The sequence below is a fragment of the Plectropomus leopardus genome, chromosome 21, assembly GCF_026936395.1.
Source record: "Plectropomus leopardus strain MGB_pleo_1.0 chromosome 21, ASM2693639v1, whole genome shotgun sequence".
NCBI lineage: Eukaryota > Metazoa > Chordata > Actinopteri > Perciformes > Serranidae > Plectropomus > Plectropomus leopardus.
The window spans coordinates 24059742-24082175 of record NC_142196.1 but is presented as its reverse complement, the minus strand read 5'-3'; the positions used below and the strand labels follow the sequence as shown (position 1 = coordinate 24082175).

Genomic DNA, 22434 nt, shown 5'->3' with positions numbered 1-22434 from the left:
CCTGTAATTCATCTCAAATGTGTTTTGCTTTAAATTGGTGAGGATTGGTTGGATTAGTAAATTGCCTATGCAAAGGCACACAGAGCAAAAAATGAAACATATCTTTAAAAATCAATCTCTCAGACAAACACAGTGAAAGAAAAAAGACCAAAAACAAAATGAGTCAGAATCAGTGAAACCCCACTGGTAATTTAGAGAAAGAGGAAATAAATTCTGAGAGAATCATAATCGCAATTCAAGTGAGGAAGTCATGATTCCCATTTTTCCCCAAAGTGCGGTCTTTTGATTGATTACCTTCTTTGTTTTTATGGTACTGCTGTATTTTGCTTTTTGCAAAGATGTAAAAAGAAACAAATATCAGCGTAAAAACACTTTTGTACCCCTAGCCCACACAACTGCTGTACACCCTCCTTACACCTCTCCATGACTGTTTCTCCCTATCTCCAACTTTGCTGTAGATATCACCAGCTTCTTTGTTTGGACAGTGAGGTGGCAAATTTGTCTGTTGCGGCTCTGAACACCCCTCCACGAGTCTCTGTGGGCACTTGAAAAGCAGTGTGGCGAGCATCTGCGAAGCCCCCAAAAGTCTCGCACTTCATCCTCTCATGAGGGAATCTACCTGGCAGCGAGAAGGCAAGCTTATCTGTGTATGAAATGCTAATGTGAATAGCCTCAGCCCTACTTTGTGGATGAGAACACACAGGGCCCCACTCGTTGTTGTAAAACCCACCTGCTCTTTGTGCTTTAGCATGTGTGAAACGCTGAATCCCGCCAAACTCTGGTAGCCTCAACCTGAATTTAGACTTCTCAGACACGAGGAGGACCAAGTGCTGTAGATAATATGAATATATTTCCATTCTGAAACCACCTTGTGTCCTTTTCTCTTGTTGTATTTGGCAGTATTTTCTCTTGTTGTATTTGGGTGACTTGGATCCCAAATAAACAAGAGAACCTCTTCCAAGAAGTCCTGACAAGATTCATCGATTAGTCAACTGACGGAACATTTATCAAGTATTTTTAATTAATTAATCACTCTGTGTCTCATCAATCATTTATCAAGCCAGTGTGCTAAAGAATTAATTGGTTTATTAGAAAAAATCAACACATGAATCAATAAATAATGAATAATCATGAGTTGGAGCCCTCAAGCTAGAAATTTGCCAAACTCCTGTTTCCTATGTGCATAATGTTGATGGACCCTTGTCTGGATGTTATGTGGCAGTGACTGCAGCGAGAGAAGAGCGAGATGATGATGATGTGAGTTGAAAAACTGTGTTTTTTCCTCGCAGTGGCCAGCAGATGGGTGCTGTCTGCTCCATCCTGGCACTCCCGCTGTATGATTAGAGCTCAAGAATCTAGCCATTAAACACAGGACAGATGGGACATTTTCCTTCTTCCACGCAGCTCTCATTAAGCAGCCAAACAACATATAGTGGGGTTGAGGAGTGCAGGCATGTTTTCTAATTTGACACCAATAATAAAACCTGCAGAATGAACTCCTCCTTCACAGATATAATTAAGGTTGTTTAACTTGGCATGTAAACATGGGAAGATGAAACCATCAGAGGATTCTCATCTCGGCAACCTTTCCCTCGCCGTGCTGTGATAGGAGTGAAGCGTTTGGGCTTGAGGTAATCAAAACTGAGGGTTAGGACAGATGGTATTTGGAGGGTAGTGTACTGGAAGGACAAGTCGCTGTTGACTTTGGGAGACATGGTGGGAGGGGGTGACTGACACACCATCCAGCCCACATGACTCAGTGGGAGTCATTACTGCAATGGGTCTAATTACCTTCAGGCCTAATCTGTGTTTAAAAACCTGCTGCTTATTGCTTTTAATTACCCACAAGTGTTGGGAAAAGATTGAAATGCAAGGTTTGGAGGGTTTGTTTGTTTTGTTTCTACATTTGCATGTATGCAAGGGAGTGAAAATTGGTGCAGGAATTGTAACAATATGTCATATTTTCCAGCTTCAGATGACTAATTGTAGCTCCAGTGTAGTCCTGTATTTCCTTGACTGTGTACACAGGGGGCTTTAGCTGTCCTCGCACTCTGCAGCGCAAGTGTGTTTGACAGCCAAGTATTTTCTTTCTGTTTTTCAAAGCATACACCTACATTTAAAAATGTTACCCAGACAGTTGTACTGTCTGTAGCCGGAAAACTAAATTACTCTCAGCCAAGACAAAAAGAGAGAGTCGATTCTCAGATCTTCAGATCTCAGTTTGACAGGAAGACAAGTTGAGGGAAGTGTTATCTATAAAGCCAGGTCATGATTATTAGATAGAATAGAATGCTATATCTTTATTTTCCATCAGGATGGAAATTTGTCTTCAGCTCACCAACACAAGAAGCATTAAGAAGCAGACAAGCAGTTTGTAAAAGAAACATATAGTTGTGTCAGCATCTGTCGGTGGCTTTAATCTAATCACTCACTTTGCTGAGTTAAAAATATTGATGACATTTGGGATGAAGGTCTTCTTAAGTACTGTTTTAGTTGCCAGAGGGACTATAGCGCCTTCCAGACCTCAAGTGCTTAAAATCATGGAAGAGAGTAACAAAATCTCATCCCTAGTCAACATATTTTGAGGCTTGGGCAGAAACTTCTTCCATCATAATGACACAGAGGGCAGCCTTTTGTCTTCTGTCTTGATGTAGTTAGACAACAAAACTATTTGGTTCAGGTTAAGACAAGATCCTGGTTGACATTAGTCACTTTTGTCAACCCATGTGACCAAGATGTGGTCGGTGGTTGATTACTGCTTGTCACTGACACAATCCTAGAAAGCTTTTTCTTTTTTCCTTTTTGCTGAATAACACTAAGGCCACCAGGTTCCTTCAAACATAAGAGTTGCTGTGAGCATCCCTTTCAGAACTCAGCTGGGAGTCCAGAACCGTACCAAGGTATTTCAAGTTTTCCACAGTTTCAACACGATGGCCATCAAGTCAAACTGGCTCTGTTTTCAAATCCTCTTTTGTTCTTTTTCTGTCTTGGTCACATTATTTTTTAGCTGGCTAATGTGACGCAATGTTTGAAACATGGACTGTACAGAAATAATGGACATTGCCAGTTTTACGTTACCCATTGGATCATGGACTTCAATTTAAGCAATGAGTTTGGCATTTTGGTCACTGCCATCTTGGAGTTTTGAAGCCAGAAGTGATGATATTTGGATGATAGGTGGTGCTGTGGAGGAGCGAGCGATGGATCTGATTCATAGACTGTAGCTACATTTCACAGACAGCCCTGGGTCGGAAGCTCCGAAAGCCTCAGACAGTTTCTTCTATAAAGTTTGGCAATCAGGTCTATGAGATTTGACTCACTCTTGGAGCCAGTCTCAAGCAGCCATTAGAGGGACTTCACTTTTTGTCACCTGCGCATTGGCTTCATTTTTCAGTGTTGGAGGAAGCTTGGTTTGGAGGACAGGGTTGATAGTTTTTAAGGGTGTCATCTGTGGACCATTTTTGGGTTATGTAGTGTGATCAAAGTTAAATTCTTGAGGTGATGGAATATATGCTGAACTTAACTTGGAAGAAAAAAAACCAATAATTTGTCTCTGGAATTAAAATTAAAAGTATTAGACTTGTAGTTCAGATGAGTGCAACTCATTTTTGGCTTGGGAAGCCAAAAGGAATTTAGGGAAGTTGTGACCATGCCATGTGGGTTGCTGGTGTGATTTTTTGGACATATTTCTGGCTCAGAAACTGTGCTCAAGGTGAGAAAGGCATTTAATGCTTGCTCCAGCAGAGTAACTGTGATATTTCAGACAGCTTACATCTGTTATGTGGACAAAACCCTCATCACATCAAGAGTGGGTGATGCTTATTTGTTAAAAAAAAAACAACACACACACAAAAAAAAAAAAAAACAGAACAAAATAAAATCCTGATATAACTAAATCATGTATCTCACAAATCCTTAAACTGGACATGAATGGAAATGGGCTTACAGAGTCTGTTTTTGTGGAAAAACCAACCACTAAAACAATTCATTCAGCCATGATTCCCTGTGTGTTTTCTAGTAAGATGGCATTGTGGAAATACTACAGTCTGCTTGGCTAAATCCCTGAATCGCTGGCACCTCACTCCAACCTATTTGTCTCCTCCAATTTCGTGGAACCTCCAGGGTGTGCTGCACATTCAGAGGATTGCCCCGCTTGTGAAGCTGATCAGACTAATCTGCTTCCTTTCACAAACAATAAGCTGGGTCAAATCACGCAATAGACTCAAGGCAGAAAGCGCCTATTTTTAGCACAGGTGTAGATCAATCAAATGCATTTTCAAGGTTTAAAGTGACTCTTTTCACATGGCAGTTCCTCTAAAAATGCCTTTTTAGATGGCATTTAACTCAAACATATATTCGGGGATGAATGCAGTCCATGAGTGCTTATATTCACAATGCAGCACTAGAGATACCTAAAGAAGGGTATAGCTGCTTTTATATTTCATGGACAGAAGCTACATGGGGCCAAACCAAAACAGGATGCTTGATATGGCCCTGATATGAAATAAATGAATCTAAGAAAAAGTAGAAGTTTCGAAAAACAACCCAAGTTGAAAACCACATATAATCTTAATGTCAGTATATAGTGCACTGCCATCAGAGCTCAAGTTGAACTTACAATGAGCTGACACTGGATGCTAAAAGAAAGGCAACAGGACATTGCATAGAAACATGACCAAAATGCATTTATTGAAAGAAACCCAAAGTCATTGTTTGGGTCAAGACAGAATGCTGTAATGCTTTTACACAGAAATAAATTTCACACACAGGATTTAATCAATAAGGAAAATAACTTTTATAGATGAACACAATTGTGCTCATGAATTTTGTGTGCAAAACAGAGTCCTTTTGGACCAGTAATGACTCCACTATGTCTAATGGTACAGCCCTAATAGATATTTAGAATTCAGATTGGGAAATAAAAAAAAAAAAAATCCTCTGAAACTTTCCTCTATAATTGCATAACTCTTAACTCAAGTATTGCCTCATGGGAGTGGTTTACATTGATGAAATCCTCTTACAGTATGTTTAATTTACAGCGTGAACATTAAGCGTCTTTGAATGAAATACCAGACAGGAATGTTGATTTTTGGCTTATCCAGAAAATTAAACAACTGAACAAATTTTGCAGTGATCATATAAAAGTCTTTTTTTTTTCATACGCAGTACTGGTCATTGATTTGCAACACTGCCTGCAATAACAAAAGTACACTCACCAGTACACTCACTGTGCAAACATGGTTAAGCCAGTCACCAGAAACAAATGTTGGCATTGTATGTTTTTCCAAACCACAGATACTTTACATTTGTATGTTTCACGCATATCACATTTACATTTCGAAATTGACATAGTTCTGATTGCATGCATATAAGCTGACTTTATTATTGGGAGGTGGAGGGGGTAGTTAACTGCTTGCTTTATCAGCTCATCTGATGGCTGTTAACATTTAGTTAGGTTTCACTTTCTTTAGGTTTAGGTACCAAAGGTACATAATTAGGTATAGAAAATAAGATCATAGTTGACTGTAAATATTGGTTTCACAAAGGACACGAAAGCCCTGTCTTTGTTTGACCAGTCTAGCATCCAGACCACCATATATGCTGACTTTTTCAGTCTTTATAGCCTATGATAATTGCCTTCGGGACCTAATAGTAGGTGTGCTAGACCCTTCTTTGGTGCTTGCCATAACAAATAATGGCAATTTTGTGATAAGTGTCTTGTGTCTTACTATTAGACCTAGTAGGCCCCTAGTCATGTGTTGATAATGCCTATTTATAGCTTGATAAAAGTCAAATCGACTGTTGCAGACCACTCTTTGAGACCAATGAACAACAGTCTTTCTAGTCATGATTGTGTCACCAATAACAATTATTTTAACCAAAATGCAACCACAAGCGCTCACAGCATTGTTGAAATGTCGACAAAAGTTTCAACAAATCTGTAACTTAACATACAGATTATTTTTTTGTTTATTTGTAGTTTGCAGAAACTTACAATACAACAATATTCTGGCAAATGATTTGTATGGTTGTGTCACCAGCCCTTCTTATTGGGACAGTGATCTTTAGTTGCAATGCTGCCACATCCTGTTACCTTTCCCAGTTACACTACAGTCTGTATGAAGCCACAAGCCAAAAGAAAAATCCTAATAATGGTTTTAGACAAAATACCAGAGAACATATTGCAGCTGTTAGTACGAAGGATGTTTCTTTTTTGGTTTTAAGTCTGCCTTCCACTTAAGCATCCATACAGCAGGTTCATGGAGAGCTTCTGATTCAGCAGAAACAACAGAGAGGAAAAATAAATTCATGTTGAGGCCTCAGGAACATTTCACAGCAGTGTTGCAGTCTGATTTCACATTGCTGTGTCACAATTTTTCTCTTGTGCTGTTTTCATTTTCCTGTACTTTAACCCTCTTGTTTATTTACCTCAACTTGCTGAAACACTGCCTGAGACTACAGGCATCAAACAGGCCCCAGAAATGGGTGGAACACGTTTGTATTTTGTTCCTTTCAGGTGAGGTGAAAAGTCAAGAGTCTCTTTCGCTGTGGTCGTCTCTCTCTGACTGGTCCTCTTTGTTCTGAGGATAGAACAGTGGCTCAGTGATATGTGTTTTGACCCGCCCCAGTCTTCTGCTATCTGGCGTTTGTCACCAGCAGAAAGCTGATGCTGTGAAATCGAATGCAGTGGGTGAGCTCTCAGCAGGAGCCCAAAACATTAGCTATTAGCGGCAGGCGACAGGAGCCTGTTCTCCCTCTCTGGCGGACTGCATTGAGGTGTATCTCGGTTGCTTTCATGACATCTCCCCCTCTCTTGCTGTCTTTCATTTTACTTTATCTTTCTGCCTTTTTAAGCGTTTCACCTCCCGCAGTGTCATCAGCGGCTGGGGTTGCATGCTAGAGCTGCTGGCTGTCCTCCGCCTAAGGTTTCATTCAATTTAAGTTGTTTATTTGACCAGTTGATTCCCCGTTATTGAGTTTTCCTGTTTTCATGAATAAATAAGGAGACAGAGACACAGTATTCTGTCTGCCTTTGGTGTTCTAGCAAATCCACCAGCTAAAAAATGAAGCATGAAAAGGTTCAACGTACTACTGGCAGGTGACGGGAAGAGGTTTGATACTGTGAAATATTCTCAGAGAAAAATCACAAAAGCTGATTTTAGTTATTTCTGTTAAAGTGTGCATAGACATATGTGATAAATTATGTGATGCAACCCTTCTCAAGGTAATAAATAAATTAGTACATAACAAAAATGTCACAGAAGATTTAATGGATATATTTGTCAGCGAAGCAGTGGGTTATCTGGGAAACAAAATATCCAGCGGCTATGCAGTGGAGTTGCATCTAATTAACATTTTCATCATTGATTAGTTTATTTTGAGGAGTTAATAAATCATTTAGTTAATCAAATGAAAAAAAAATCAGAAATGTACATGACAAGTTGCCTTAGCATAATGCAACATATTTGGATTGCTTGCTTGGCTGGATCAACAATTATAAGCAAAGGTACTGAAAGTCGATGAAAACAGATTTGACGATTTGAAACCAAAAAAATAAGTCTCCACTGGGCCTAACAGAATGGCTTATTTTGCTGTAAGATACACTGACCTAGAAATATTTGTAATAAACAATGCAATAGTCAATTTGAGGCCATTTATGCCACTGATATAATGACAATATAATAGTATTATAATGCAAGTACACCCTTTTAAGGAGCAATTCACTTTTAATTTGTAAGAATATTCAAATTTGGAATTATGTCTGAAAATGATCCATATATTGCACGATGAGTTGATAAAGTTATAAAGAATATAGGCCTGTCATGGCCTATATTTTTTCTGTAAGTGCCTTCTGTGACTATAAATCCCGAACCCAATTGTTCCTATTTAAAATGTAGCATAACTAGTTTCTGTTTTTAAATAGTTACATTTTTACAACAGCTGGGCACTGTAATATTCAGCAAAAACTGCTAAAAACTCAGTTAATAGCACATTTGTGTAGGACTGTTTTCAGCAGAGGGTTAATAGACATTTGGAGCCCTAATGAGTGTTTCCAGCAGCAGAATGGGATTTATGTTGAAAAGTAAACTGCAGGACTGTATGGTAATGCTGTGGCCTATCATCCAGTCCAACGATGTGGACCATTAACAAAACCAAATCAAAACAGAATTGCATTTTAGTATAAACATAGCCACTTCTGCATGCATCCTGCCAAAATCTTTGTGGCTGCCACTGTGCATAACCCATCCTGTTAAACACTGCACATATATATATATATATATAAACACGCTATGGGCAGAAGGCTGCACAAACAATATCATCATCATAAAAAGTGGGGAAATTATTTCCATTGACAGAGCCAGATGCTGTTGATTTCATGGCTCCCTAAAATGTTGTTGTTTTTTTTTTTTTTGCTTCGAATCAGCATGATAATCAGTCAATTAAAAGACTGATTGGAGAGAGCCCCAGGAGGTGAAAGTGAAACCACTGAGGAAGATTTTTTTCATTCTGACACAAAGTCTGACTCATTCAGGTACTGCAATTGTCTCACCGGTGCTTTGACTGCGTAGGTTGAATTGTGAAGTTACTGAATCACAATGGACCGGGAAGAAAAAAAACTAAATTCGCTGGAAACAGCCTTTTGAAAGTCCTCCATCAGTTTTCTTTGCAGGGCTTGATATCATTTTGGATGAAAGCAGGGAAAGGAGGATTTGGGCGTAGCTCTACCTATGCAGATGAGAATCTTTTTCCCAGATTACACGTGTTTAGTGTGTGGCGGAGTATTTATCCTCCACTGCCTTAATCCAAGTCGATGTGGAACAGACTTTGCCTTCCCTTTCACTGCCTGGGCTGGCAGTAGGTATTACCCGTTACAACCACTGCACTTAGTCAACATCAGCAACAACTATAGTTGAGCTGCGTAATTTGCATGTCGAGATGTTTGAAACATGGGGATTAGTCAGGGGTTCTAAGCAAATCTTAATCCATATATGTATAAAAATATTTATATTTATAGAAAAAAATAATAATTCAGTGATTATCCTTCAAAGTATGTGACAGTCATAAGTTGCATTACTGTCTCATTTTAGCGTTTCTCTCTTATGTTGTCACATGCATTGTGAGAGATAGAGCAGCAGCCTTTGAAGTCTGTCAGCTCCTATATCCTATTAAATATCAAATACAAGTGTTTGTCCTCTCGATAATCCCCAGGAATCTGCTATTCAACTGGAGCACTTTGAGTGTTGGACCAACTCTCCTGCTTTAACTCAGTTTTTGAGACATTGGTATATCTTGGTATTATTATAAGAAAGTGTCTAAACTTATTTTTTGTGTTTGTTTGAAAGTGTTGACTCACATTTCTTATAAAAGTCAATAAAAGTTGGACTTGTTCATGCAGGTGGCTGGTTTTCGTTTTCAAAGGGAGGTATTTTCCTATTTTTGTGACAACATAGTTTGACTACTGTGTGTCTAAGAATCACATTAGAGTATTGATTTTAAGCCCAAACCTGATTGGTCCCGAGATGCAACTTCAAAGAGGGGCTGGCAAGAGCTGTGGCAGTAGGCGTACTGTTTTGGGGTTGGCCATCCATCAGTCCGTCCATCCATCCCATTAGTGAAAATGATATGTCAAGAATGCCTTGCAGGGATTTCTTCAAATTTGGCACAAACATCCACTGATGAACTGATTGGAATTTGGCTGTCATAGATTAGAGGTCATTGTGACCATGTGTCAATCTCACTCTCGTGAACTCAATTTCTCAATAAGACCTTGAGGGAATTTCTTAAAATCTGGCAGAAACATCCACTTGAACTTAACAATGAATTGATGGTGGTCAAGGGCAAAACTTGTTCAAAACATGTTTTTAGCCATAACTTAATTCATAGACTAAATATGACAACATTTTACAAAAATATGTCTAACTGGATAAATGATGAAGTAATGACATTGACATATGCCCTGACCATTATTGAATGTCAATACTCAGAAGCACAAAGGCAGACATTTGGTCAGATACAGAATTTGTGACACTAATCTTGGATGCCCACCTTGGAAGTTTGCTGATTGTAAAGATCTTTTGTGCTGCCTGGTTGAAGTTGCCTCAAGGTGTTCTGATTAGGCTCAGGCCCAAAACTGCTGCTGTGGTTTGGGAGGGACTTGGGACAGAAACTATGTGAGTTCATGTAGGGTCGGGTTTTATTGTTTTGGGCCCAATGTAAGCTCTGCAGCACATTGGTGACATTTTTTGCATCAAAAATCAAAGACTTCCACACAAGTCCCACCTGAAAGAGGCTGTTTATTTGTAAGTACCGCACTTATTTGCAGATTGGAGATCCTTAATGAGTATGAACTGCCCTAAACTGTCAGCTGGCATTAATACGAGCCGGATCAGAGGACTGTCTCATGTTGCATTCTTTTATTTATTTATTTATTTTATGTGCTTGCAAAATGTCAGTCAAAAGCATTAGTATTGTCGTCCCAATTCAAAGTCTGTATTTAGCCAGGAACAATCCAAACCCCTGTAAGTTTTTTTTAAAAATTTTTTAATTAACAACATTTTGGGAGCTTTGCGTGACCATGGAGTTGCCAAGTGGCCATGGCAGAGAATATGAGCCACACTTGCAACTTTTCTGTCTACAGATGCTGTCAGACAACTCAGTTCAAAGACAGTTGTAAAGAGGGAGATTAATCATTTTGTTATTGAATCGTGGTTGTTATATCAAAAGCCGACTTGAAACATATCCTCAAACATTTGCTGTACCTCAACAAGCCTTTTAAAAATTTAGCAGTGGCAGTGATGTTTCCATAGAGTTTTTTGAAAAATGAGATGTAGTTCCTTTCAGAGGCTAAACTTGAGACTTAGTGTCAAAATCTAACATTTGTTGCTGGCCAAAGGAAAATTTAAGGTTCATGGTTTTAGTGATCTCTTAACAATGGATAGAACTGCTGACTCTGGGGTTAGTTTGGTGCCCTTTTTGTATACATATTGCCATATTTTGATAAAAAGTGGTGAAACAAACAGTGGCAGTTTGGTGTTTAGCTTGATATACATATAATTGTAGTGATTATAATGTAATGAAGTAATATCTGTTGACTGTGCAGTCAACAGGGTTGAAAGCTACAAAAATAAAAGCTAGTTAGGTTGACCTTTGAGCTGAGAATATTTTGTCACACAGCAGGTGTACAATTGTGTTTAAATATAATCACCAGAGCCTGGCAGAGCCGGTGATGTCAGCAAGAAGCCTTTTGTCTTGTTTGCAAATTGAGCATCCAGCTGTTCTCCCAGCCAGTGCAAGTTCAAACTCGACGTTGTAGGTTTTAGAAAGGATTCATACTGTAAAGCACTGTATAGAAACCCAAATGGAAAATGAAATCATTATTATAATTTAGTTGTGACATCACACTAAAGGGCATCTCAAAGCAGCAAGGTCAAATGATGCAATTTCCTCTCATCTATGAAAAAAAAGTGAGCAGAGAGGACTGATTTCATGCTTCAGCAGCACTTAAATAATGTATCTACCTTTCAAATCCACCCCAAGATGAAACGATCCTCCATAATGCCTCCTCTTTAAAAACCACAGGGTTGCATATGCAGGTGTAAGGCACATTTTTGCAAAAGACTAACCGAGCTTCACTTGGATGCTCAGTAACATTCAACAAAGGTTGCAGTTATTTTTTACCACTTTAATGCCATCTCCAATATGTAGTTTTGATTCAAGAAAAAAAAAAACAGCCTCCCTCTGTCTTTTCCATTTCACTGCCTTTTAAAAAATCCCCCTCTGCCTTACGTCTGAGTGGCTTGATGTCTGTCCTTATCATGGTAAATGTATTTCTTCCCGCCACACTTATTATTCACCACGCAGAGGCACACTATAAGCCTCACAGTGTGCCCCGGTCCTGTTAAAACATCCAAATAAAACCTTTTTTTCTGATTTTTTTTAATAAAGCCAAGTCATCCTTTGAGTCACAGGTCTGGGCTGTGCTATGATACATGACTCTGACCTCATGGGGCAGTATCAGTCACCACGCGGCGCTCTGACCTTATAGACACGGGCAACCTTTTAATAGCACTGTGACTCCTCAAGTCTAAACTTGTTTGTGTCAGCTGCATAATGGCAAAAAAATGACTGGGATACTAAAAGTGGATTCCTTGCCTGTTTCTAGCAGTTTGAAGTGCATGTCCTTGTCTGTAAGGATTTATGAGTTGCAATTTAATTGGAGGGAATTAGTGGACATTTAGCTTCTAATATCCATCAAATTAATCTCTAACTCTGTGTTTCTCTCTCTCTCCCAGGAAATCCAGAATGGCTTCTGGGATTAACCTCTGCTCTTGGTAGAACTACCCAGAAGTCCATGCACACCATCTCACAGCCTGGGAAATTCCATAATGTAAATGTATCTTGCTCTTTTTTTTTCCATTAAACCTTCGGCTTTGGGCCATGAACCCTAGAGGATCTACCAGGACCGCTATATCCTTAGTTTGGATTTAGATTCCCCTTTTGCCGGGACTACTGCAGCAGTGGCTAGTTGTGGTGGCGGCGGCGGCTGCGGCAGCGGTGGTGGGAGGACCTTACCAGCTTGGAACACGGGGTTAACTTTACAAACGCCACCATGAGGATATCCACCACCTCCTGTCTCTGTCCCTTTCTGGTCTGCCTCTGTTTCATCCAGAGGTGTTATGGGGCAAGCCACCACGTCCCTGCCAAAGTGCCCTCCAAGAACCAGACCAAATTGGCCAATGGGGAGACGGAGGTGCACCACCGACCCAAACGCGGCTGGATCTGGAATCAGTTCTTTGTTTTAGAAGAACACATGGGACCAGATGCACAGTACGTGGGAAAGGTAGGATGTTTCATTGAACTGTAAAATCTTTTGATCCTGGGGAACTTGCTTTTGAACAGCTTACTTGGCATTTTTCTCTCTCCTCTTGTTTATTGAGAAATGGGTTACAGCAGGAGCAAGCTGTTCTATTGAGGTAGATTGCCACGTCGGCATTGTACACGCTCTTTTTTTATCTTCTGATGTGGAAATTCAGGGCTCATTTGTGAAGGTGTGTGGCTTTCTCTTGCTGTCATTACCACGTCTGACCGCATTCCTCTCATGATAATGTCCAAAAAATGTTTTATTCTCTGTAATTAAGGAGCGCCTCTCAGCACGTCTGCCACTTGGGGAAGCCAGCTGTGCAGGAGTGGATTAAGTTTGAAAGTGAGAATAGCCCCGCTACATCAAGCTATCTTTGAAGTGAAATATCAGATTTGGTCTCTCTGTGGGAAATGAACCCAGATTTGATCTCTTGGTGGGAAACGAACCACCACAGTAAGAAATTGGACAGTAGTGCAGCAGGGACATGGTAATCCAGGACGCCTGGTCGTTTTTTTATGAATGTAATTTCAGAGTGACTGATGTCCCTTATAGTGGAAAAGATTGCAGTGGGCATTCTTTCTGCTTGTGCAAAGTGTACGGTGTAGCCCGGGTTGTTGGTGGTGACTTTTCTGTTAGCTCCACAATAAGCCACAGGGAGCTGGTTAAGTCCTCTGCTTGCAGATTGCCTGCCCTTATCTCCTGAAATGTTAAAATGTGTTTCTCCGCTGCAGTGATCATTATTCTAGGCACTCAGGCACAGACTAATCCCCTCAACTGCACTCTGAGAGAAAGAGAATGAGAAAGGCACAACGCTCCTCTGACTGCACATATGTCTGTATTTCAACAACGGTGCCATTTGAAGGGAAAATGAAAGAAAGAACATGCTTGGAAAAAACATATGAAAATGGAAAAAAAAATACCCTAACAACAACAACAACAACAACAACAACAGTAAATATCACTTTCCACGTCAAATTTCAGTTTATTGAATAAACCTGGAGTTTTAATCACAAATGTCCTTTGGAAGCCGACAAGAAAGGTTATTTATTGGTGAAACATGTTTTTGCTAATGTTATTTGACGCATGAATGAACCATAAAATCCCACAGTGCCAACAAAAACAATCCCTCAGCATTTATGAGGCACTGCGTCTCGAGTATTAGATAAAAAGATACTTGCAGCATATTCAAAGAGTCATTTCGCTGATGCACTAACTGTACTCAGACGGTGGTTACTCATTTACACATTGAATTCATCCACTGCTTTGAAGTTCATGATTGTTTGGTTTGCTGGCTGGTTGGCTGATGTGCTAGTTCTGCTGCTACCTTAAGGGTGTTGTTGTTCTGTGTGTGTGTGTGTGTGTGTGTGTGTGTGTGTGGTGTGTGTGTGTGTGTGTGTGTGTGTGTAGGGGGGTGGGGAGGGCGCTGATGAAAGCAGAATAAACATAAACAGCTAATCCTGGATGATAATAAAGCACTGAGAAGACACATAAACATTATTAAGGAATCAATTTGACATGCATGTTTAAAGAGATGAGGTCTCCAGATGGTAAGCACAAAAAAACATTTAATTATGTGGGTTGGGACTGGTGTGCAGTGTCCTAATGTGGCCAGGAGACAGAATGACCCTTAATTAGACGAAGACAGGAGAGGAGGAGGAGGAGGAGGATTAATGCACTCAGCACGTAGTGTGCTGCATTGTGTTTTTTTTTTCCTTCCTCCCTTTTGCTTGATTAAAAACTCTGGACATTAGCGAGCAGCAAATGAGCAGTTCCACTACAGGGAATTGCCAGCACAGTCTTTGTCGATAATAGCTTTCATCAAAAAATGTAAAGTTTTGAAACAGACGTTTCATGATAAGATGCTTGGAATACTGCACACAGAGATGGAATTCTAATTACTGCGCGGTCAACATAAAAAGCAGATGCGTGATAAGAAATCAGCAAGGTCAAACACAACATGAGCGTGCTATAATGTAAGACTTGGCCTTGTCAGTTGTGTACTTTTTACTACACTTGCATAAAGGACAGCATGGAGTGACTTCTGGGAATAAGTGAAGCGGCCAGTCTGTCAAGAACATTTTTAATCCTCCTGAGGTATTCCATAATCCCCAGTGACACCTTTCTGGGGGGCTGATGCATTTGGGAAATGACAGCTTTGTGCATGAGTGAGACGCAAATGCTTGGTAGGGGACAGGGCTTGTCCAGATACGAGACAGGAGACAACCTACTATCCCAATGGGAGGTGTGAATGTCTTCGTGTCAATCAGCTCAGCGTGGTGCTTTGAAGTAGTCGGGCAGGTTACAGACTGGATGGTAATTTTCGCAAGACGTTGCAAATCCCCAAACCCTGAATGAATATGAACTACAGCGAACTGTCAGCTGTAAGTTAGGTTGAGGACGTGGTGCAGCTGTTGGATAAAAAGATCAGTCAGAAATCCTTGAATTGAACAGTCACTGGGTGTCTGGCCACTGCTAAAATATACAGTAAATAACGGGGAGATTTGACAGAATCGGTGCTTCAGCCCGGGCTAGGAGGAATACCTCCTCGTCTTATCATGTGTTCATTTACAGAGCAAAGTAGCAACCTCGAAGAAAAGGTGCCTAAATGTTTTATTCATACATCTAAAAATGGATTGTGCTGTGACAGAATCAGGCAACTGTCTTGCTGTATGTACAGTAATAGCTCAACAGCGGGTAGGAAAAAAAAAGTGAAGTGAGGTAAAATTGCTTTTCACCCACTCTTTGCAATGCAGGAAGCAAGTGCATGCAGATTGGAATGTTCTCAGTGTTAAACCAGTGAAGTGTTACATGAAATAACGATGAAAATGTCACAGCGGATGTGGCATTATTACTTTGCATTGTCGGAAAGAAAAACATCCTAAATGGCAGAAATAATACTAATAATACTTAATAATATAGAAATTCATATGACACTGAGCATTGCACATGTGAATATGGAAGTGGTTTTATGGTTGTATGTGACTGAAGTACAGCTTAAGATTTTATAATTACTGAGTACTCTTTAAATGACTGATGATGAGTATGTTTTCTTAATAATACGATATAACACTGTTAGAAAAGATTTAATTAAGCCCATATCAGTAATTCAGAGCCCAAAATGTCCTCAGATTGCTTGTTTTGTCTGATCCCCAGTCCGGAAACCAAGATTTTCTCTTTACAATAACACCAAATACAACATGCAGCAGCTTTGTTTGATTAATACATTAAAGCACTGTACACTGATTTCTTTTTTAAAAAAAGATTGTGTGGAGCCAACTGGGGACACCTCAACAAGATATAAACTAGGGGTGTAAATCACAAGTTTCATCCTGCTACAATATTATACAATTTATTTTTTTAATACAATATTTGTTTATAACAAAGTCAGCCACAATATGCTTTTGATTAGATTCATTTTAGGGCCTATGGTTGTTTTGATATGTCTTGTCCAGCCTAGAGAAGGGGACCGCAGTGATGGGCAATAAATCTCCACTACTGACGCTAACCTGACTTGACGCTTGGTGAGCCCGAAGAGTTTTGATGACCCTCAACCCTATTTAATATTCTAGTAGTAATGAGTCATAACCAGCTCTATTACTGACCTAATCACAGGAATGCTGATTTAATAACTTGATCATTATTCCGACTGTTTGGCTGCCGTGGAAGGAAACAAGTCAATGGGTCATGAACCTGAATTAAAAACATAACCCGTTACTATGCTCTCTGCTTAGCAAAGGTGTCATCTGCGGCTCTGGAGGTCTTGACTCCAATTCGGAGGAAACTCAGAATGTCAATTTCAGTATGCAAGACGTCTTGCATTGCAAAGGCTTTGGAACTGATCAACCCGTATCGTATTATATCCAAAATAGAATATGTAAAAGTCTGACAGCAAAAAAACTGACCCTGACATTTTTGTATTTTTTGAAACACAGTTGCTTGCACTCACATGTACATTCAGTAAGTTTGTGTATTCATTTGTGGCATAAAAAAGATATTTGATAATTTAATTTCTCATTTATTTGAAAGCCATTTGGATAAAAAGTCTTTATTTGGAAAGGCTCATCATTTTCTGGTTAGGGATAGAAATGTTTCTGCAGTGCAGTGTCCTTGGTCACACTTTCGCCAAATAAATGACGATAAAAGAATTAAGCCAACCATGCGAGTGAGAGTTCAACGTCCATTGATTCAACAACGGCAGAAAATAACATCTGAATCGTATGTCTGTTGTTTGTGCAGGCATGCATAATATCCTAAGTGCATTCCCTTGTCCTCTGCCTAAAACGTTCAAACATATTAGCACCATTTAGACACATGAGACTAAAGCCATTTGCCCTCACTCACTGTCAGAGCAAGGCAGAAACTTTGTGTTTTCTGAGCTGATCTGCTGACGGTTTCATTTCTGTCTCATTCAAATATCAAATTTTAGCAGCAGTTAGAGGCAGAGCCATTACATGAGTGTCAGAGTTGCTTCCGGGACTCTAATAATCTCATTACTGTACATCAAGAAGTCAACCATCCTGCTGGGAAGACAACGATTCATTCTATTTCTCTCCCCGCAGATGTCAAAATAGAGGACGACTATTAGGGCGGATCTCTGCGATGTGCATCAAAGGCACGTCTCCAGCACGCCCCTCATCACTGTCTCTTGATGTATGGTCATTAGGCGGGCGCTCCATCATCAGGGTTTACTGTGACTGTTACAAATCAATCGAAGAGAAGGGCCCCGCTCAGAGGAGTTGATTGGGTGGGAGCGTGGTCAAAATGTGGTGATAATCAGACAATCAAGCACGCCCACATAAAAAGTGATTAAGTCCTCTTGAGTGAAGTATAAGAGCCGAGATTTAATCAAAAACTAACCCACCCCCCTTCGCTAATTGCAAATATGAAGCCAAGGCACTGATGATCAGCTAGGGCGCGCAGCCTGCTCAACTCTCCCTCTCTCCACCCCCCTACTGCTCCCTTCACCATGCACAGTCGATGGATAAATGCCCCCCCACCCTGACTCCCACCTTCAACTCCCATTTCTGCGTCAGCAAGGCCTGCTTTCCACATCAAAGACATGCAGTTTTAATGAATCTTTCTGAACCAACATGAAGTAAATGTTGCTGCTGTTTGTCCACTGCCAGTCTGATTAAAAGAGTTGTGAAATCACAAGAAAGAACACACAGAACAAACAAAGATGTTGAACTTGCAGTCATGCATGTGCAACTATTTTTGGCCTCGATGCGTCCATACAAACGCACTGTGCCCTGTTGCAGCCTGTTGGCCCTTTTAGCCGTGTCATAAAGTTGATGTCTCGCTGAAAGTTTAACTCACTGGAAAATCGATTACAAATCAGCATGGGATCAATCATCTTAAATGTAGCCTCCGCGGTTGTATTGTGACATATTTTATGCTTTGTGTCTGATATAAAATTGAATCCTGGATATCATCTAATTGTCGCATCCGGAGTTTTATGTCGTACTTATTTCTTTTCTGCCTGCACCAGAGGGCCATTCTTCTTGTTCACCTCCTCGTCCTCGTCTCATACAGTTCATAATGAGTGGACATAACAGCAGTAAAGCAACATCTTTTATACAAGCAGTGAGCAAACAAGGCTAGCTAGGCACATACATTATGTGGATCTGTGCACTGAATACGACCAAGCCATTACAAATGGCATTCACCCATAATGCAATCCATCCAGGCCCATACATTATCTGGATCTGTACAACGGAAAGGACAAAGCTGGTACAGAAGAGAAAAGAAGTGGAAGTAGAAATAGATGAAGGTCAAGCTGTGTAGCAACTCGTAATGTATCAGGATGGCACTCAGTAGAGCGTATCCCCCGTTGTGGCTCTGTAATTGTGAAGATTGCATTTCATGTCATGTAGTCCTTACCCAAAAAGTTGCTATTTTCCATGCTCCATTAAACTTTGCCAACATAAGAAGATTAAGTAGTTTTCTACCTGAAATGGGATGAGTTATGTCTGTTTGAATTGCAGCCACTTTGAAGCATTTTGGCTGATTATCGCAGCACCATGTGGCCAGTCAGCTCTATATTTGTTCAGCAGAAAATTGGCAGGAATAGAATAATTGGCATGGCGGTCATGTCTAATCCAAGACTGAATCCTGTGATGGTGCATGTTGTTCTATTGGCCCAGAAATGGAGCATTTGACTCTTCTGTTATCTGCTATGGGTGAACAGGTTTATTGGTGGTCTCGCTTCATTTCAGAAAGTTATATGCTTTTGGCCGTCCTCTCGGCTGCAAGTTTTGTGCTGATCCATTGATAAATGTTTAATAGTTGTTTAATGTTGCATATAGTTGGTAGCAGGGTAATTTCTATAAACAGATTGTGCATGCAGAATCTGTAGGCAACAGAATAAGATTTTGGTAGTGGGAAGCATTCTGGTTTCGGTTTGTAGTTTCTTTGTTGTCCCAGCAGAATTAATCACGTTTGAGTGGTAAGTAAACAGTCTTGTGTGGAGTGCCCAAACACATTGGTAAAAATGCAATCTTGGAAACCACTTGTCTGATGATGATTTAGCCTTGTTTGAGCACCTTTTTTTAAATTGCATTCATATGAAAATATATGTTTAGTAAGTGTAGCCAAAATTACATTTACACAAAAGTGAAAAGTCTTGGTCATTACCCACAGTGGCTTATCAGTGTCAGAGCCAAAGGTTCTAAGATTGATAGCATTATAACTCTGTTAGTAGACTAAATAGCTGCTTGGTAACATGGCTAATTGTCAACATTTGGACTTTCAAGATTAATATTGTTTTAGTCATTGTTTTCAAACAAAAATGCCAAAAATCTACTTGGTCCAGCTGTTTAAATGTGGTGTTTTGGTAATTTTCTTTATCATATGATAATAAACTGAATATCTTGAAGTTTTGGACTTTTGATTGGATAAGGAAAGCATAGTCAACAAATTACCGCCAGCATTGAGAAATGGCAAAGGCCATTTTTGGCTACTGTCTTGCATTTGAGAGCCAAAACAATCAGTCAAGAAAGCAAATCGATAATGTGTCATTAGTTGCAGCTAAGTTAATATGTGATAGAACATCCATTTGATTGGGTATTATGAGACATGTTGAGGAAATGCCTTTAGAGATACAATATCATTACAACAGACTGAATGACTGATTGTATAACTTCATATAATCATAGGTTAAGGCTCTAACTTGATCACATTTGTGACCAATTAACTTTTCATATTGTTTTATTGTCTAGCATTACTACACGGGTAAATAAATGCTACGAAATGTTGCAGAAACAGTGTCGCAGTGGCATATGTATCTGTCACATCAGAGTTCTGCTTTCTTCCTCAAGTCTCTTCCCCTCTTAATTGACTGAGACACCTGACTTGTGGTACGACGGAGCCAAAAGAAGAGTGTTTGACTGTGAGCATCAATTAGCTTGTGAACACAAACAGTTTAGAGTTGCTCTCGACAATGAGTATACCCAGCCCAAACAGTGAAAACACGTGTCTTGTTGACAAAAGAAAGTGAAATTACACTTTCTCTCAGGTTGCTCCTCTGGGCATATGATGAAATCATAAGTGAGGTTCTCCTTGAGATTTGAGTGTTTTCACCAGCGACTTTAGGGCCCCAGACTGCGTTGATCTCTTTAAACTCCTCAGAAAATGCATTGCCAGCTGCCAGACGCTTGCCACATGCCAGTCATCTATTCCACTAGTCTTTAATAAAGTCACCCATAGAGACAGAGAGATAAACGCAATCCCTTGTTTTGATGCCCTGTGGAGGGAAAGGATTCCTCTAAGTCTTTGTTGGGAGATGACAAAACAACAAGGTTGCAGAGGTCAATATTTCACCTTTCTCATGATTTCTCCCTGGATTTCACCTATCAATGTGTATCAGAGATTTCCGTACATTTCCATCCATTGTATATTGCACGGATTGGACATTACTGCCATGTCTTTTTCCCTCTCTTCCAGACTGCCACACATAGAGCTGATGTATGTTAAGCTCATATCAGGCGCGCTCTGCGGTGTAACAAAATTGACACTAATTACATTAAGGCCAGTTGTCATGAAATTTTCTGTGTGATCAAAATTAATGAAGTATGAATAAAATATCCAAAAGATGAAGTGGAAATGCAGCAGCGGCACCCTTTGCAGAGAAATTGAGCTCTGTGTTTGAAATCATGTGGCAGGATTTTGCCCCAAGCCCAGTTTTGTACAATCGGCTTTGACTAAGAAGAGAAATATGTGAAATACTAACTGTCCCCTAAACAGCAGTGAGGGAGGTCTCTGTCCAGAGAAATTTGGATGCTCCAACAGCCTTTTTTTCTGCCTCTTTGGTATCATCAAGCAGTCGCAGATGGTTTGTAAACAAAAGAAAGTTGTGCAGTTTACTTGCACCCATGAGGTATATCAGTGGAAAATCTATTGATATTGTTTGTTGTCTTTTTTTCAGCCCTCAAGGCTGCAGTTAACTGAATTTATTTGTATGTACTTGACAGTTCTTTTTGCCTGATCAGTTTTTCACCTTTTTGTCTGACCATAGCCACCAGATATTTAAAACATTAATTACTGCAAGGGTGTATGTTTGATATAAACTGGATGAAGATGTTTTTGGTAAAGTAAATATTGGTGGCACAATGTAATTACTATAGGATAATGACACCATCTGCGTTTAGATTGGTTCCCTATAAGCCTCACTTTCATTATGCAATCCTGTCTGCCACTGGGTACGATTGCCTGGCAAAATGAAGGCCGAATTTACAGCACAAAGGAAGTGCATTTCTCTGGTAGCTCTCTGCAGTTACCAAAGAGTATCAGTAGATGGGTTTCCATCACAGATTTGCACAAAACTTAAGCAATATTTTTGAAATGTCGATTAAATACAATTGTGAGATGACTGCGTTTCCATTGAGTGATGTTACGCAATTTCTATCGCAATGTTATGCAACTTTTCCTCCTCCTTGCGATAACATTCCAAAAAGCATGGAGATGGGTGTTCAAAGCATTAGCCAGTTCACTTCTGTTGCAGCCAACTCACTAACTGTCATTATTTCCAATCAAATGGGATGTAGGCGCATCATGTGAATGATAATGGAAAGGTAAGCCCCTTATCCATGGGAGCGGCCACACAAGAGGGATTTCTGGGAGGTGATAGTCCACAATTTCACAGAGATACTGTGGATTCAAACATCTAGTTTTATGAGTCATGTTTTGGTCAGAATCAGGATGCAGCAGTTCTTTGTGCCTTGCTGTTGTGCTCAGTCTTGGCTCATCTTTCTTGTTGGAACAGAATTGTATGTTTGTAAGATGGATGGTTGGAAGAGGTAGATTGTGGGTCCTAGCCTTTAGCTTTGCTAGTATCTGTGCTTGCTTCCCCTGTTACTGGGATATCCCCTTCATTTGGGAGTAGTAGCCCCGAAATAATCCCAGTAGTTGGGCGATCTCCACTAGTATCTGCTTGTAGTCAAATGCAAGATAATTTTCGTGAGGATTCTTAGAGATCATGGCAGTTGTAGATTAAGTATGCTTCAACTATAAAGTCTGAAACATAAAACATATTGTTTCACTCCAAGCTGGCCTGACACTGCTGTACTTTTAGCCTG

The 22434-nt window shown here is 40.0% G+C and overlaps 1 protein-coding gene across 4 annotated transcripts in view; it reads left to right on the top strand.

The window, feature by feature from the left end:
- Nucleotides 1-22434, top strand: part of LOC121960541 (cadherin-18) — a 194066-nt gene that overhangs the window by 108013 nt on the left and 63619 nt on the right. For all 4 annotated transcript variants that reach the window (XM_088071973.1, XM_088071972.1, XM_088071974.1 and 1 more), the window contains exon 2: nt 12294-12841. In XM_088071973.1, coding sequence (XP_087928099.1) covers nt 12611-12841 — 231 coding nt within the window. In that variant the 5' untranslated portion in view covers nt 12294-12610. The remainder of the gene's footprint in view (nt 1-12293; nt 12842-22434) is intronic.